The sequence below is a fragment of the Hermetia illucens genome, chromosome 3, assembly GCF_905115235.1.
Source record: "Hermetia illucens chromosome 3, iHerIll2.2.curated.20191125, whole genome shotgun sequence".
In the NCBI taxonomy this organism is placed as follows: domain Eukaryota; kingdom Metazoa; phylum Arthropoda; class Insecta; order Diptera; family Stratiomyidae; genus Hermetia; species Hermetia illucens.
Genome location: NC_051851.1, coordinates 47,747,604 through 47,766,125, shown reverse-complemented (window position 1 = coordinate 47,766,125; position 18,522 = coordinate 47,747,604). Strand labels below are relative to the sequence as shown.

Below are 18,522 nucleotides of genomic sequence, written 5' to 3'. Positions count from 1 at the left end.
AGATATTTTGCAACAAGAATTCAATTAACACAGTTAATTTACCATTTATTTTCAACTTCATACAACACATTTATTATTAAATATTATATATTACATTTTTACATTGAAAGTGCTTCTTTTATGCTTTGTTTTTCTCGTTTTTTATTCGTTTCCATTTCATTCGACGATTTTGGAACCACACTTTAACCTGAAAAGAAATAAAAGTTGCATGTAGAACTTGTATGAACATGAGAACACGTTCGCTATCTGGGGGTGTAGCTCAGATGGTAGAGCGCTCGCTTAGCATGCGAGAGGTACGGGGATCGATGCCCCGCACCTCCAAACAAGTTTTATTTTTTGAAAAATATTTTACGTGTCTATTTTATATATTGGAGGATAACCCTTCATAAAGTATGTAACCTGTCCCTATGTGTCTATTAACCCGAGAGCTGGCCGTCCATATCATATGGATAAAATATGTACAAGGATCAAATTGTATAATTGGGTAGTTCATTTACAAATCGAAAGGAAGTCAACATTTTTTTAAGCCGAATTTACTCGCACCTTATGAATATAACGCATTTCTGATTATAGTTTCAAATGTTCTTAAAGGGTTAATCAGCTGTTAAAACAGGAAAAGCGACCCTTTTTCTTTAACGTGTCATAAGAAAGAAATGACAAAAATTATCGATTTCAAATGCTGGTTTATTACACTTTGTAGTTACCAATGCCACTGATAGAAAAGAATAACAAGTCGGGAAACCGGTAGCTGGGCGCTTCAGGTATGAAAGGTTTTGTTTGCTTCTTCTGTGAGTATATTTGAGTGTAGAACTATTCTATTTGTACGTAGCCCGTTAAGAATATGCGTTTAGCATGTCAGATTTAGTACTTCGGGTTGTAAATTTACACGGTAAAGACAACTTTGAGCTACTGTAACTTTGTTACTGATAGTATGATTTTGATCAAACTTAGACATAATATGCTTCATATTATTGTTTATACTACTACCAACTTTTATAACTCTGAGATAAACTTAACGGGGGTTTTACTCAATTTTCCCAAAAATATGGTAATATACTATTAGTAGCTTAATTTGAACAGATATCAATATGGGGAGTATTTTGAAGCCTGGGCACCGCATAGAGGCAGTTTCATGATTTTTTTCAGATTTGATGGTTGGAAATCATCACTTTCCACCCCTCCCACTCTCCGGCTTTCTAACAAATTTCAAAACCAAGACCGGCTTGGAAAAGTATTAATCAAGACCTTTCATTTGATATCCCACATGGCTATATTCGGTGAAAAAAAATTTCACACCCCTCTTTTACATGTATGGGGACCCCCCTAAATCTAGAAGGATATCACTCACTGCATCTCTAGGGGTCCATAGGTCCCACCTTCTCACCAAATTTCGTGCCAATCGGTATAGCCGTTTCTGAGAAAAGTGCGTGTGACAGACAGACAGACCGACAGCAAAGAGGCTAACGCAAGGGGGCGGTGCTTATTAGAAGCATTCGCCCAGTTGAATGTGGTTCTGGCCAACGAATGCGATATAAACACTTATCGGAAAGGGGGAACTGGTTCAATTGTAGATCTGACTTTTGTCAGCCTTGCATTAGCACGTGACACGTCCTGGCAAGTTAGCGAGGACTTCACCTACAGTGACCACCAGGACGGAGCCACAAAGCAGGAGACCCGTACCCCAGACGCCGAAATCCAGAACAACACCAGGATGGTCTGCCAAAGCGATGGAGGAGCTGACAATCATGGAGGTGTGGCTAGACTTGCCTAGCAAAGCAGGCACCTCCACGGATAGAGCTCTCCATGTCACACAGAGCATCTCTAAAGCATGTGACGCCTCGATGCCTAGGAGATGCTCATTCCCCGCTAGAAGACCCAATTATTGGTAGAATAGTGAACCTGCCAGCGTTCGATCAATTTGCCGCAAAGCTAGACGAACGGCTCAGAGGAGGATGCCTATAGAGAAGCTCGCAAGAACCTCAAGCTCGCCATCCAGCGGAGTAAGAGGGAATGCTTTAAGGAGCTCTGTTCGGAAGCGGACATAAACCCATGAGGTAGCGCCTATAAAACCGTGACAGGACGATTCAGAGGCCGATCGTCTCCGCAGATCACGTGCCCTATGCTCTTGTTGAAAATAATCCAGGGGTTATTTCCCCAGCAAGAGGAGGGTACTGACTCCTTTCAGCGCCCCCTGAATGTGACGCTGATTCTACTAGTCATGAGGGACGAGCTGATGGAGATCTGCAGTTGAATAGGCGACAGTAAAGCCCCAGGTCTTGACGGCATACCGAATAAGGCCCTCAAACTTGGCGTCAACTGTAGACCGGATATGTTCGCGGAGCTGTTCGAAACGTGCATGTCGGAGGGTACCTTTCCTGCACCATGGAAGCGGTAGAAGCTGATGCTGTTGCCTAAGGCTAGCAAACCTCCAGGGGAACCGTCCTCCTATAGATCAATGTGTCTTCTAGACACTATGGGGAAAATATTGGAGCGGGTCTTATAATAGATTACTTCCAGTCGTCGAGAGCCAAGGGGGCCTTTCAGATAGGCAGTATGGGTTCCGTAGAGCCAGATCAACCATTGGTGCCATCAAAATGGTTGCTGGCTTGGCCGAAAATGCAATTCATGGAAGGGGTTGTACCAGCAAATATTACATGGTAGTGACCCTGGATGTGAGATATCCATTTAACTCGGCCAATTGGAACTTTATACGACAGTCTCTGGCGACGATTGGTGTTCCCACCCACCTCGCCGCTATTATCGATAGCTACTTGAAAGAGCGGACACTCTGGTATAATACCGATGATGGACCCAAAGAGTACGTTGTCTCCGCGGGTGTCCCACAGGGCTCTGTACTGGGCCGACTACTGTGGAACATTATGTATAATGATGTACTTAACCTTAACCTACTTCCGGAGGAAGCCACGGTGGTGGGTTACGCCGATGATGTAGCACTGGTTGTGGTCGCAAAGCATCTCGAGGCTGCTGAGTTGTACTCAAGCGAAGCAATCAGTGTTGTTAAGGCTTGGTTAGAGAGTGCAGGACTGGCACTCGCGAAATATTTCGAACAGCGCAACTGAAATCGCGGAAGCAATAAAACGAATGAAATCGGGGAAAGCAACAGAACCTGATGACATCACATCTGAGCTCTGGAAAGCAAAGAGCTTGGATCCAACACTGTGGCTCAGTGAATTCTTTAATCGGGCTATTGAGGAAGGAAGAGTACCATCTGACTGGCAAGAAAGTACAATCTCACTTCCAATATGGAAAAAGAAAAATAATCCTGCAGAATGTTCAAATTACCGTCCGATCCGATACCATACCATACCATGAAGATTTTTGAACGAATTCTTGACAACCGTAAATCGTTGAAATAACCGTAAATCAAGCCTGATTTGTTAAGAACTACGGGGCTACTGACGCAATACACGCTATGCGGTTACTCATGGAGAAACACCGTGAGAAGCATCGCCCTCTTTACATTGCCTTTCTGGATCTGGAGAAAGAGTTTGACCATGTTCGACATGGTGTACTCTATGGCAACATTTAGTACCAGAAAAACTGCTTTGGGATAAATTGCTCTATCACGATTTGAACAGTGGCGAGTGTATCAAAATCGCTGTCGGTGTTCATCAAGGAAGCGCCCTCTCACCACTACTCTTTGTCCTTATTATGGACACTGTCACACGGGACATGTCTTGATCACATCCGAAATGAGAATATCCGCGATCGATATGGAGTTGAACCGATCGTGGAAAAATTATAAGAAAGGCGTCTTCGATGGTATGGTCACGTAATTTGCGCTAACGAGAATTCACTTGCCAAGATCGGTCTGAACATCGCAGTCGATGATGAACGACTAAAAGGCCGGCCAGAACAACGGTGGCTTGATACACTAGATGGGGATTTAAAAGCCTCGCGACTCCATCCAGATCAGGCATTTGATAGAATCAAGTGGCGAAACCGATCATGACGAGCCGACCTCGCTTGTGAACCGGAGAAAAGCTGGAGAAAAAGAAGAAGATTAAATAAAATCTCTTTGTTCAAACCACAGTTGGCTACTAGACAGCTACCTCACTCCCCCTTGTCCCTCAAGGGGGGAAATCAGTGCAAGTACACACGATTTCAAATTGTTTTGCCCTTGAGCATGAGCGAGATGTACCGAAAACCCGATCAGCTGTGTTTAACATACCCGGACTTGCTAATGTATTGGTGAGATGGGCAAGTTTTTGCTTATGCATAAGTGAATACGTGAAACAATTTTTTGCTATATGGGTGAGCACGCCGTAGTACCAGAATAGCAAAAGCTCACCGATCTCTCTCTTACCAATACGATTTGACGAAGATTATGCCTTTTCCTTGTTTAGCGTCTCTGATGTGTACAGATAAGCTTCTGCAAGCACATTTGCAAGTGGGGTCATTTTTGTAAGGGTACTGCCTATAGTAGATCTACTGTGGTTCAGACTATAAACTATAGTACTGACCACATTTTGACTAAACAAACTTGAGTGTGAGGGGTGTCTATTTTTGTCCATTTTATGATTTTGTTGGAAACAAAGCGTTGTTAAAATCGGTTTACTGTTTGTCTGTCTGCCACAGTGCAAACCTGTGAATCCCCTTGCATGCAGTGAGTAAGGCATCATGCAACATTACATTACATTTTTTTCACCAAATATTAATTCTAGAGTACTACCACTTTTTTTTATTACTTTTTTATTTATTTCATGGCGGTAAAGATGCAATTTTTAAAAATTGCCAATATTGTCTTTATAGCGCTTTTACTCTGCTCCTTTTCTATAAGGACTTCTTTTCTTGACATCTGATATCCCCGCCTATTGAGCGAGGACCTTCTTTGGTTGCGGTCTTCGCAGTAGATTGATGTTGGCCTTGGCCTACTGCTTGGCCTCCCAACCTCACCCTTCTTGGGTATAATCACCTGGCTCTCAATGTTGCGGAGATTTGCCTCCGCCTAATGGGCCAGTTTTTGTGCGGTACGGGATCTCGCTAGTTTATTGTATGTCTATTTTGTGTCTTCATTTTTTGTACTCATTTGAATCCCACGAGTATGGGGTTTGGGATTCTCCGTGCCATAGCCTCCCCCTAGCACGATAAAGTCAGGCTTACTTACTACTAAGGCGACTAAGTATCAGCGAGGCTCCGCTCGAATACCGTGGGACGTAAACAATTAAAATTTGCATATGAGGAGAACGAGAGTGATTCACCCCAAACAATTTTTTTTTATTTTTCTTATCGGTCTTGACAAAAAGAAGCTTCAATAACTAGACTAATTTCTTATGCTGCTGCAGTTCTACTAAAGGAACCTTGCAGTCTTAAGTTTTTATAGGAGTTTTAGGAGGATTCCTGTTAGAAGTAATTTTTGTTTTGGTCTCCCCGTGATCTTTGTAAGCCAGATCTGTATTTCGAGTTCACAAAATAGCAGTAAGATTCGAAGCCATATTGGACCTGGTTTAGAGATATGCAGAGTTCTTTGTGATAACGATCGAAGAGGAGTTGTAAGCTGTCAGCGTTGGTAGGTAGCCCCTCTTGTTGGATTATTATCTTGGGGTTAATTTTTGTTTCTTCCTGAAAGCACCCGCTTTCGCGCGAATCATGCATATACGCAAGAAACAGGCGGACGTTGTCGTAGGTCTTATGGTCTCTAAATCTAGGCAAAAGATATCTGCTGATCGTCCTTAGAGTTGATGGTTAGCCTAACAACTGGTGGCAACAGTGGATCAAAGAATCCCGGAGACAATTGTGCTGAGCTAGAAGTAGATAGAATCAGATCGGTACCGCGGACGAAATTAAGAGTTTTTAGTGGCCGAGGCGGTATTTGCAATTTCCAAAAGATTAGACTGCATTTCAAGTGTAGATTCAGTCGATTTTGGGGGTACTGCCGGCTGTGCCTTGGTCTGATTACCATATAAAGGTGCAGTAGTTATAATATAAGTATTCCTTACATTATTGTTGGTTGAAGCGGGAGGTGCGTTATCAATGGACTTAGCATATAGAGTGGGCTTACTCGTATTTTGCTCCTTATTCTTAGTCCGATGTTGGTTCTATTACGACTCTTGTTACTCCACAAACTGAAATCCACTTCTTCCCATTCGGAAGACCCTTTGTTGGTTTGATGATTTTTCGTGTTGCGCAAGTGCCGCAATTTGAAGCACTTTATTTCTTATGACTTCTTTGTATGACGTCGGGAGGATACAGTTTTACACTTACAGACTATATAGATTCCGCACCAAAAGTGTACGGAACCAGGAGCCAGGAACCAGTTTGGAGCACCTTTCACATAGAAGATCGTAGTATTTGCCTGGTCATGCCTCATTCGCTGATGAGGTCCTTCTGTTTCGAACGTTTCATTCTTCTTGAGCCCATGAAGTGCCGAATTTTGAAATTCTTGGCAATAACACATTCTATCGTAGTCGGAGGCGAGGTGGATGTGCACACACGTCGATGTAGCTTCACAGGGGAATTCTGCGTGATCAGGTTACTTATAGTTCCTATGTTCCTCCTAGCGCAATATTCGTTGAATATGAGCAAGGAGTGTGTCGAAAAAAAATGCATGCGGCATGTGGTAAATGACAGCTTCGGAGGAGAGTTGGTATTAAGTCCTCCCCTGTGGAATGTGGTGTACAATAGAGTTTTCGTGCTTGTCGATCCAGAAGATGTCTCGATTATTAGCTATGCAGAGGACGTGACATCCGATACAGTCCTGGGTGGAAAGGACTAATTTGACCTTAGTGAAGAAGAAAACAGATTTGTTCATAATTACGAATTGCAAGATTGATAGCAGTAACAAAGTAAAAGTAATTTATGGAGACATGGTCAGATCGAAGTCGGTTATCGAATACCTAAAGGGTAGGGATCGACATTAAGTTGAACTGAAGGGAGACCTAGAATATTCCTGCCTAACGGCAGCCAAATCCACTGCAGCGCTTGACGGAATATTGCGAGTGTTGGTTGGTCAATTACTAACAGCGGTGCACATATGGTCAGAGACGCTGATAAGTTTACAAATGCGCGGTAAATTTGGTTTAACTTTCAAATATGGTTATGTATGTAGTTTTCCTTAGGTAGTGCTATTCAAGTGCCGCAAGGAGACACTCAGTTATTATACTATGTACCTCAACCGAAGGTACTCACTTTTTCTGAACTCCTGAAAATTTCCTGGTGCTGTGCATGTGCCACGGAAGGAGGTATTAAAAAATTCATTGGGGAAAAATTCTAAATTCTAAATTTCAAAAAAACAAAAAAGGTAATTTCTATTACCTGACGTTCAGTTAAATCCAATGCAACCGAGACTTCATAGCGTCGTAATCGGGTCAAATAATTCGAATGACTGAATTCAGCCTCCAGTTGTCTCACTTGATCCTTTGTGAATGCGGTCCTTTCCTTCCGACTGGTGGAACCAATTTGTTTACTCGTTTTCTTTGCCTCAGCAGGATAATTAGCCACATAATGGTCTCTATCTGTTGAAGATAAACATATTTTTTCATTAGCATATGTGAACGCGTGCTCGTCCTGAAACCACTTAGCAACTGACCCGCTTATGTTACAATATACGAGTACTTCCGGCCTTTTTCCTTACAACAACAAAGGCTAGGAGGATATTTTTGTTGCGTGATACTTAAGGTGTGTTTATGTGGGTTGCACCAACTCTCATGTGTGATAAATCACTTGTGAAAAGAGTTGGTCTAGGCTCTTGAGTGTGAGTTTAATTGATAATCTTAAAGTAGATTGCGTCCTTATGCTTTTTTGGTAAGATTTTGAGGATCCCATTTGATTTGGAAAGCGAGCGTTGACAAACAAATTTTTTGTTTTCGAACTTCTCAGGAGATGGCAAAAGGCATCCTTTTCTGAATAAGAGGCTCAACAGTATGTACAAATGAGTACCAACTTCTTTATGGCCAGTTTCCTTAATGTGACATGCAATTTAAACTTATCATCTATGCTGTTAGGAATTATTGTTTGTATTAACAGATTAGAGCAATTTCGTATATAGGATGATTATGTAGGATTCAGGAAGATAGAGTGTATCTTGTTGCTATGTTTTTGAATTAAATAGCTTTGGGGCTGCTTTATGTACGAGTATGTTGGGAGCAATTTTTCGTGGAAACAGTGAAGGAGTCAGTATTTGTCTCATTCAGCAGGTAGATTTACAGGACTCGGTTGATCAATTCTGGCCTAATTTTAGTTGGTACTTCTAATGATAGCGACGAAAGTGATTAACTTACTATAGTGGCAATTTTTAGCCTGAATAGCTTCGAAGTTGATATATACCTAACTTGCTGATTAATATTAATTTTACCATTTCTTCAAAAAACCCAGTATACTCCACCATAATGGCTGAGATAATTTTTCATGATATATGGTATAGACGGAAAATCAGATAGTGCCTTTAAGTTGTAATCGAATTTTAGTCTTCATAATTCGCAGCCTCCTTTTTTTTCGGTCGTCCTTCAGTTTGTGATTACCATCAGTGTGAAGTTGACATCCCCACTGAGGTATGCCATTTGTTTCTTGGTTTTTGCAGGAGATCAAATACCTACCACGTTGGCTTTGAGTAAGCTTCTGTGAATTTAAATGTGTGGATAGAGTGTTTGGCTTGCACTTGCCACCGATCCGACCAAGTGTTTTTTTTGACAATGCAAAGGGAATTTGCTTGCCTGCTCAGAAAACACTAACGGAATTGCAAACGTATGTATGGCGATGTTTGGTTTGACAACCGAAGATGTGGTGAATTTGTACTTATTTGAGCGCTGCTGGATCGATTTATCATTTAGATCTTCTGCGGTTTTCTCAATTCTAACTGAACTTGATGAGCATACGAGTATTTCGACCTTATAATGATTCTTCAGCGGCCGATCATTGTTCAAAATCTTTCACGTGATACAACACTAGGATTCGATTACGTGCAAAGAATCTCCGTATAATTAGCAGATATGGCTGAAAAGTTTTATCGGTATTCGTAGACAGCCCTCTTCGACTTTGTAGATGCTACCAATTCGCCAGACCTTATCAAAAGTCTGTGAAATGTAAAGAAATACGGCTGAGCAGTACTTTCTGTTTTCGAAAGCACGTCTAACCTTTTCCCATTAGGGTCCTCCCTATCCTAAAATCTGTTGCCGGGTATTATAAAGTTGTAATTGTCGGTGAGATGATTTTCTGATATAAGGAGGGTGTCGATCTCAATGTTGATGGGAAACGCTTGCAATTCCATCTTATATTGGCAAATCCAGTGGCAAATTATAACAGAACCAATTTTTTTTGCGAGAAAGGTTGGAAGAAGAAGAGTCCATCATCCACTTGATGTTTTTGACCCACGTTCTTCCTTATTCAGGGCTAGCACGCAAATTTCGATAAAAATAGACGATTTGGAATTTCATCCAGAGCAGAGGCAACTCGTCGGACGCTGCCTCACCTTCGTCGAAGTAGTTACTAGGTGTTATATGCCTCGGGGCTCCCTCAAATTCTTAACGCAAATTTAGACTAGAATGGTTGACTGCCTAGGTGCTTCCTCAACTTTGGAAACAGATGGAAATCAATGGCTGCAATGTCAGGGGTATAAAGGGGATGGGCAATGACTTTCCAGCCAAATCCCTCGATTAAGTCCTTCGTTTGTTGCGAGTCTTGCAGACGCGCATTTTCGATGTGTATTCTTATGCCTTTGATGAGTTTTGGATTATCTGTCTGAGCTTTTTCAAGGTCTCGCAGTAAGATGTCCAGTTTAATATGGTCCCTCTGGGCATAAACTCGATAAGTAGTACACCAAGCCGGTCCCAAAACACCGTTTTCAAGACTTTTCCCGCTGACAGCTTCTGCTTGAACTTATTTTGCTTGGGCGACTCGGTATGTTCCCATTGGCAAGATCGTTGTTTTGTCTCCGGAGTAACGTAATGGCACCACATTTCATATCCCGTAATAATGGAATCTAAAAAGGCTTCTGTATTCTCGTCGCATTCACTCGAAAACTCCCGAGCACAGTCGACGCGCTGCTGTATGCGGATTTCTCAAAACATGTGCGGCACCCAGCGCGCAAATACCTTACGGTAGTCTAGCTTTTCTTTCAAATTCCTGTCAATTGAAGCTTCAGAAGCCTCCGGAATTTCAGCAGCGGATCGTGATTCACCGATCTTCGAGCATGATTCGCTCAATCTTCTCCAAAACTTCGTCGAAGATCTCGGTTCGTTGTTCATCGTGGATATCCGTGCAACCGTTAGCGAAATGCTAACACCATTTGCGAACATGTTGAATGCTTATACACGTTTCTCCATATACTTCACTTAACGGGTGATGACTTCCTATAGGTGGTAACTTTTTTGCATGCAAAAATCAAAAGACCACACAAATTTGGCATCTGGCGGTGACGGTGACGGGCTCCACCGCGGATGGCTGTCAGGCCGGTAGTGACCATCACAGGCGGGCGATTGTTGTTGGAAATGGTGGAGGAGAACTAGCAAACAGGGTGGTGTTGCTAGATTTCACCTAGCCTCACGCACGGCAAAGTTACAGTATTGGGAACCTTATTTTTGGAAAAACCCTCGTAATTCATATTAATTTTTGTTTCTGAATTGTATATAAGGGTGCAAATAACACCTGGCAATGACTTTGAAAATGCTGCTTATAGGGTGGGGGTTGGCGAGTTGCCTCTGCGCGGGCTAAACCGCAAGTCTTCTATTTGTGGCATTCATCAAATTTTGCATTGGTGCCATGAATTGGTTCATGCAGTGCCCTACATTCTCAGGAAGCTTTATTATTGCTTCTCTACTCCCTGTGTTTAGGAGTTAGGCAGGTATTCCATCAGGTTTAGTCATAGGGGGTATAAAATGAAAGGTCTCGATTTAATCTGCAAAGGAACTACAGGGGGCAGAACATTGCTATCCTCACCGATTGCAAAGCAGCGATCAAGGCATTTAGGTCCAACCAGGTGAATTCTAAACTGGTGTGGGAATGACTTGAGAGACTGAATACACCCGGAGTTCCTGGCCATGTTGGTTTGGGAGGCAACGAGGCAGCGGACGAACTAGCCAAGAAGGGAGCAGGGACGCCTTTATATGGGCCAGAACCCTTCTGTGGAATCGGAATCGGTCATGGCTATGACTCTAAGAAATGAATAGGAACGGTTGAGGGAACTATACTGGGCGGGCCTACCAGGGATGGAGCAGTCCAGGGTGCTTATTGGGGGATACGAACCCATGCGCACAAAGGATTGCTTAAACCTCCCAAAAAAGAATCTCTGAATCATAGTGGGAATTCTCACTGGTCATTGTCGGCTGAACTATCACCTAGGGAAGCTAGGGATATCTACGGACACTGCCTGCAGGTTTTGTGAGGAGTATAACGAAACCTCTATACACGTCTTGGGACAGTGCGCGGCACTTATGCATCTAGGAGAACACTTAATACCAGATGCAAAGCTGAAAGATCTCGAAGTAGGGAACATACTAAAGTTCCTGACGGTTATCGGCCTGCTTGAAATACTATTATCAATATGTTCACTATAACCATAATAATAAGGTCTCGATTGCAAAGTGGATATTTCTTTCATGAACTGATTCTCGGAAACTGTCCGACCGAAAGATCCGAAAAAGATCATAAGGCTGTCGTTATACGGTGTGTAAGCTCTCCATGCCGATCTGCTCAAATAAAGTTAATATAATAATAGCATAAGTAATTCTTCTTTTTCTCTAGCCTTGGGCCCGTTCACAAGTGGGGTCGGCTCATCGTGATCGCTGCGCCATTTTATTTTATCAAAGGCCTGATCTGAATGTAGTCGTGAGGTTTTCAGATCACCATCCAGCGTATCAAGCCACCGTTGTTTCGGTTGGCCTCTTGATCATTTACCATCGACTTCGATGTTCGGGCCAATCTTGACGAGTGAATTCTCCTTAACGCGAATTTCATAACCATACCATCGCGACGAGGTTTGTGAACTCGATCAGTGCAGGGAGCAACTGCACCATTTCAGTACTTCGTGGTTCGTCCGCCGCAACAAAGGAGCAAACCTAATTTTCGACCGTATGGGTATATTGGAGCGAGTACTTTGAGTACTTTGATAAACTGCACAGCAACCAAAATATCGGTGAGTTGGAGATCCCACTAATGGACGGACAAGTGCTGTCACCACCAAGCATGGAAGAAACAGTTCGTGCAATTAATCGGTTTACAGTTGAAATGATTAAGTATGGAGACGGCCAACTACACTAAGAGTTTCGTCAACTTATGCTCAAGGTATGACTGGCAACGAGGCATTATCTGTCCTATAAATAAAAAGACGCAAATCACGCAGTGCAGCAATTATAAAGGTATCATGTTGATGAGTACCATCTATAAGATATTCTCCGATATCTTACTAGTTGGATAGCCTCCTATGCCTAAAACGTAATCGGTCTATAACAAAAAGGCTTGATTCCAGGGGTATCAACGACAGATCGGATTTTCTCTTTGCGACAAGCGATAGGAAAACTATTGCAGTATTACCTTCAGTTGCACCATCTTCTCATCGACTTCAAGGCCGCCTAGCCTTGAAGGCAGGGTAAAACTCTGCACAGCCATGAGAGAATTCGATATCCCGACATATTGATAAGACTGACTAGGCCGACCGTGATCAAAGTGCGAGGTGAGTTACAAGCAGCATTATCACTCTCGAGACCACTCAACATCAACAACGGTCTAAGACACTGAAATGCCTTATCGTGCACCCTTTTTAAGTGGCCCTGGGAAAAGTGATCCGTGATGCTGATGTAAATGCAAAAGGCACTCTCCTTTTTAAGTGCACCCAACCACTGGCCTATGCTGACGATATCGACATCATGGGAAGAATGACCCGAAACGTACAAACTGCCTTCATCCAGGTAGTCAAGTGGCAATTGAGGCAAGATCTTGGCCTACACATCAATGAAGACAAGATGGCAACGTCAGCACCAAAAACGAAACAACCAACAACATCAAATCACACTGGTCAAACGAGAACGATAACGATAGGAGGCTACAACTTTGAGATCATTGATAATTTCTCCTATCTAGGGTAGAAAATCACAACCGATAGCAGCTATGATAATGAAGTCCGCGTGGTCATTCGTAGCCAACAGAGCCTATTTCAGCTTACAAAAACCGTTCTGTTCGAAACGTCTCAACATAGGGTCAAAGCTCTTAGTATACAAGACAATCTCATGTATTCCTCGGTGACTTGGGTTCTTAGCAAGACAAAATACGAACTCTTAACCGCGTCCGAGAGAAGAATACTTCTAAGAACCTTTGGCCCCTTATAAGAGGATGGATGTTTCCGTAGCCTATATAACGACGAAATTTATGAGTGACACCATCCGTCTGGTTGTGGATCAATTCCGGGTGAATAGTTTGCGGTGGGCGGGTCACTTAATCAGAATGGGTGAGAATCGTCCAATATCTATGGTAGAAAAAGAAGACGTGGAAGGCCCTGGGTTAGATAGAGTAATGGCGTTGGCCAAGAAGCTAGACAGCTTTTACGGATAACGAATTGGTGGCTCTCAGTGTAAAATCGGGATGTCCGGAGTTCCTTACTAAGGTAGCCCTAGACCGGATATCGGTGGTTGCGCCGTTGATGATGATGAAAGCCGTCGGTGTTAACGGTCTCCTTGAAAAATTGTTTGTGGCGACTACTACAGTTTCTGCAGGGTTATCACTTCCACTTATTTGAAGATCTTGGGAATCTAAGATCTTTCCCAATGAATCGAAGCGATGATTGTTAAGATTCCGAAAGAGGATTCTCGTTTTAATTGCGACAATTGGAGAAATATTTGTTAATATAACATTAGAGCACATCAAAGAAGGCAATACCCCCGAAGCTTCATCGATAGAGAGAGCGAGAGAAGGAGGCTCCGCTCTAGATCCTTTTGAGCTAACCACATTAAAATCTTTCGGTTCATTGTGAAACAGTGCGTGGAATTTAGAAGGATGATTCGCAACTGCAAGCACGCGTTAAGCCTACCCCACTAGGTCTATATAGGCAGCGTCTTACCTTCATAAGCCGCTTCAGAATCATTTTGATCAGTCGACCAAGCTTCAACAAGAAACAGGAAGCTTACATGTAGATTATACTTTTTGTTTTATGGTCTGCAAATTTACTTCGATAGGATGCAAACATTAAGACACATGCAGCGTCGCCAAATAAGTTATATCATCATTTCCAAATAGAGGCTTTTATATTATGAGCTTATATGGAGAACTCATCAGGGATTAAGGGATTAAGTCATGAATCTTAACAGTACTCCAGTAATTTGAATGTAGACATAATATACTGATACCGATTATTACCAATACCCAGTTGCATACAGCATTCTTTGATTCTAGATTTTTGGAAATCCTTATATACTTCAAAAGGACTACATTTTGGATTTTAGTGTATGTTTTTCATGGTAACCGACAATTCCTTCACTCAAAACCTACTAAGCTACTTTCACTTACATTCCCCTGGGGTTTCGTAGATAACAATTTTTCACCTCAGCAAATTTTTGCGCTCGGGTCTACCCTGATCCATTTTCTTCTAAAATTGTTGCTGAGCACAACAACTGTTTCTTTTAACCAGTATCATCTAAACCTCTGGACTGCTGCTTGATAGCAAATTTGTCAAGACCTCCACCAAACTTGCGAATCTGCTCACCCAAATATCGTTCGCTGTCAATTATACCCTTCTAAGCTTACATATTAAATGATTTAGTTACTTACTCCTGGGGGACAACTTTGGTCATAAATTGGCCCTTTACTTCTTGACGTATCTGATTCTTTACAGTTTAACTATGCGCATTGTCAACTAGCTATAAATTTATGTAAACAGCCCCATCGAGCACGGGTGAAATAGGTTAATTACCTCCCCCTTCGGTCGTGCCTGGAGTTTTTTGAGAGTCTAGAATAGAGGCTTTAACAAAATTAGGTATATTATGTACTATTGAGGCAGTGGAAACCGCATAGTTTTCACCTTGGACCAAGAATTTCTCCCTACGTGTGTTCCGTGCGTGGAGTCTTTTTTAGAAAAAAATAAAAGAAATTATAAGATGGGTGAGATAATAAAAGAGTGGAATAATTTGAAATTGAATGGGGATACCTGCTCCCTTGACAGTTCAAAGTGAAAGTAGGCTATTTCATTTAAGCTTCATTTCGTGAAACTGGTGGACTCAATCAAACTAATAACATAATCCTTTCCACCTACCTTCTTGAGCATCTCCTGTAAGACTGTTTGCTGCAACTTTTGGGTTCAAATACCGGCGAGCATCTGCGTTCGAATTATATTTCACTTTGGATAAGGTGCTGTGATTATCAAGCCACTGATCAAATAACAAGTGTTTATCAGAGAAGATATTCTGATCCTTTCGACAGCTACTCATATTATTATTAATACTGTCCGCTTGTGGGGTGGAATCACTTCTACATTCATTACTTTGGGGGTGTAATGGGGTTAGGTTCTCACAAGTATAATTATTATTGGCCATTTGAAAATAGTTAAAATATCCTTTGAAATTTGCACAATTTTGATAGAAACCTGGGTTCACCACTTTTTCACTATCGAATACTTCCGGGTCACAATAATTGTTTAAATTACTCCCTGGGTTATAAAGACTATAAAACAGTTCTGATTGATAACTCATATTTGTCGTTGATAATGGAATCAACTGACTTTGATCACTGCGTTCCACTTTAACTTTTTGAAAATTTCCCGACATTATCCCGACATCAGAAAATACAGAAAATTACTCAACTCCAGATATTACCGAGTTTAAGATTGAATTGTATCTGCGGCTAGTATTCAGATTTCAACATGTCTTAAGAGTATCTTTTCCCTAAGTGATTACACTCTGCATGCACGAGTATTTAGCTCTGAACCAATGAATGGTTTCATAGATCATTTCTAGATTGGGTGGAGTTACATTTCATGAGGTTTGTAGTTTTCTGATTGGCTCGGCATAAGTTTATTTATTTGAAGGCGATTTCCGTTTTAGGACTGAACAACGCTGAAAGATTTATCTTGTTTTATGCAGCTGAGATAATTTGTCGGTGGTTATGGGAAAGGAACGAGAATGTGTAGGTCTTTAATTATTTAATTTATGATGTGTTTATGTGAAAACTTGAGAAAAAATCGTAAAATTGACACTTTTTCTACTGCAAGTATGTGGATTGTTAACAATGCATTCCATAATAAAAACAAATGAGCCAGAGAACGGAAGAAATAGCTATGGGTAATGCAATGGCTTATATCGTGCGAGGGTAGAAGGTATATATCATATTAATGGAGTCATTATGAGAAAATAAAAAGACTTGAAGAGCTAGAATACGAGTAGTTAAGGATGCACGATGGGCATCCAACTTGTCTATTGTCAACTACGATAGTAGAGCTATCGAAGAAACCAAAAAAAGAACGTAATTTTGATTATCGATATGGGCAAGCAAGTGCTTTTTGCTAAATAGTTAAAGGTAATTTACCAAGCAAGTATATATTAAGGGGGAACCTCACTTGTCACTCCAAAAAATTGGCCATTCTTAGACATTTTTGCCAAGAAAACTACCAAATTTCTTCCTAAAGTGCTTATATTGAACAACTGTTAGTTTTGTTTTTATTTTTATGTGTTGCGATGACTACAATTGTGGCGAACTGGATCATCGAAACCAAAAAAAACGTCGATGGATCTAGTAAAATAACAATAATAGCTAGTATTCGATCGAAGAATTTGAAAAAAAGGGAGAAAAAAAACAATCATTTCTAGGCTATAAAATGGCTATTTTTTATTAAAAAAACAAATCGAAAGATTAAATACTACATGTTTATGTATTGAGTGGTCACCGGTTTCAAATATGTCATTTGTAGAAAAATGCCTACAAAGTTTCAATTTCACGTCGTTTGCGGTATGGACTCTTTTTATATGTTATTAGCTGAACCCGGCATACCTAGTTCTATCCCTGTATATTTGCAAAAACTGAGCATTTTCTGCAGGTACTACCAGAGGTGAACCAAACAGATAATACACTTGAAGTTGCCATATTTTATAGTATTCGTAGCTCCAAACTGGTCATTTTAAAACATATACCGCATTTCCGGATATGATGTAAAAGTTATTTGGACTCTTGAGTAGCTCCAGTAATATGAGTTAGAAATAGATTTGCCTAATTGACCTTGCCAGTGGAATAACACATGGTAGGTAGGTAGGTATCAGTGGCCGCTCCGAGGAGCCCAATTAGCGCTTTGGTGCGCCGTTTTGATGCCACAAACTCCTAAGACCGTGACTGTTGTTATAGGAACAGGGAAGCGGAGTCCAGCTGGCTCAGATCTTCAGAGCCAGCCCGTAGCATTCACGAAGGAAAGCAGCTCTCCGACCCTGTAACTAGAAATCTCACTGAGGTCCCCAAAGAATGGTTTACCCAGTGTCCGCAGCCTGACTCGAGCTAGAGCCGGGCAATCGCAGAGAAAGTGCATGAGGGTTTCCCTTCCTTCTCTGCAGCTTCGGCAATGCGAGTTGTAGGGTAAGCCGAGCCTAGCGGCATGGTCCCCTATGGGCCAGTGCCCCGTGCAGACCGCCGTAATCTTGAATGCATTTGCACGCGTCTGGCACAGGAGCTCTCGTGATGGGCTATGTTATAAGCGGGCCAAATTCTCCTTGATTTGGCACAGCTTGTAAGCCTTCGCCATCTCAGGCCCGCGGCTGCTAGGTAGTGCGAGTAGACTCGGACCCCGACAGCCGCCAGCGGAACACCGACTGTGTTCCCCGAGGGACTGCCAAGAGTAGAGCCTTGCCTGGCCAATCCGTCAGCCCGCTCATTCCCTTCTATGTTCCTATGCCCGGGAACCCAGAGGAGAGTGATCTTGAGCGTGCCGCCCAGATGGTTGAGCGTGTCTCTGCACTGCCCCACCAACCGGGAAGATGTCGTCGTTGAGTACAAGGCCTTGATGGCCGCTTGGCTGTCGGTCAGAATGGCTATGTTACGCTTGGGGCTCGAATCACGCTCCAGCCATCGACAGACTTCCAATATCGCCAGTACTTCCGCCTGGAATACACTGGCGAAACCTGGAAGACCATACGACTTGGATACACCGTGTGTATTCGAGAAAACCCCCGCGCCGACTCCATAGGCCATCTTTGATCCGTCCGTAAAGAATACCGTGTCATAGTCTTGCAACACGCCGCCGGTCTTCCACTTTGCCCTGGTTGGAAGGTCCACAGCAAAGTTTCTCGTGAAGTTCAGCTTGCGTGTGACATAGTCCGTGGGGGATGCCCAGATTTCTCGAGGTATTTCATCTAGAATGTTGCTGTGGCCGTAGGACTTCGCTGCCCAGCATCCGGACTCACGCAGTCTTACGGCACTGCACGCTGCAACATATTTGATGTGGAGGTCAAGGGGGAGGAGATGCAGGAGTACATTGAGAGCATCTGCCGGGCAAGACTGCAGAGCCCCCGTAGCACCTGCACACGCGGTTCTTTGAATCCTATTAAGCTTCGTTCTATTGTATTTCTTCTTCAAAGCCTGCCACCATACAATAGATCCGTACGT

General features: G+C 42.4%; 1 protein-coding gene and 1 non-coding gene across 2 annotated transcripts; one reads left to right on the top strand and one right to left on the bottom strand.

Annotated features, from left to right (window-relative positions):
• Positions 1-65: 65 nt before the first annotated feature.
• Positions 66-15,717, bottom strand: LOC119651939 (homeobox protein MOX-1-like). Its single transcript, XM_038055790.1, has 3 exons — positions 15,194-15,717; positions 7,276-7,475; positions 66-187 (listed from the first exon to the last, which is right to left on the bottom strand). Exons 1-3 carry the CDS (start codon positions 15,702-15,704, stop codon positions 119-121), a joined length of 780 nt encoding a protein of 259 aa, XP_037911718.1. The 5' UTR covers positions 15,705-15,717; the 3' UTR covers positions 66-118.
• On the top strand, positions 249-321 carry Trnaa-agc. The gene has a single exon. It is a non-coding gene; the product is annotated as a tRNA-Ala (tRNA).
• Positions 15,718-18,522: the final 2,805 nt, after the last annotated feature.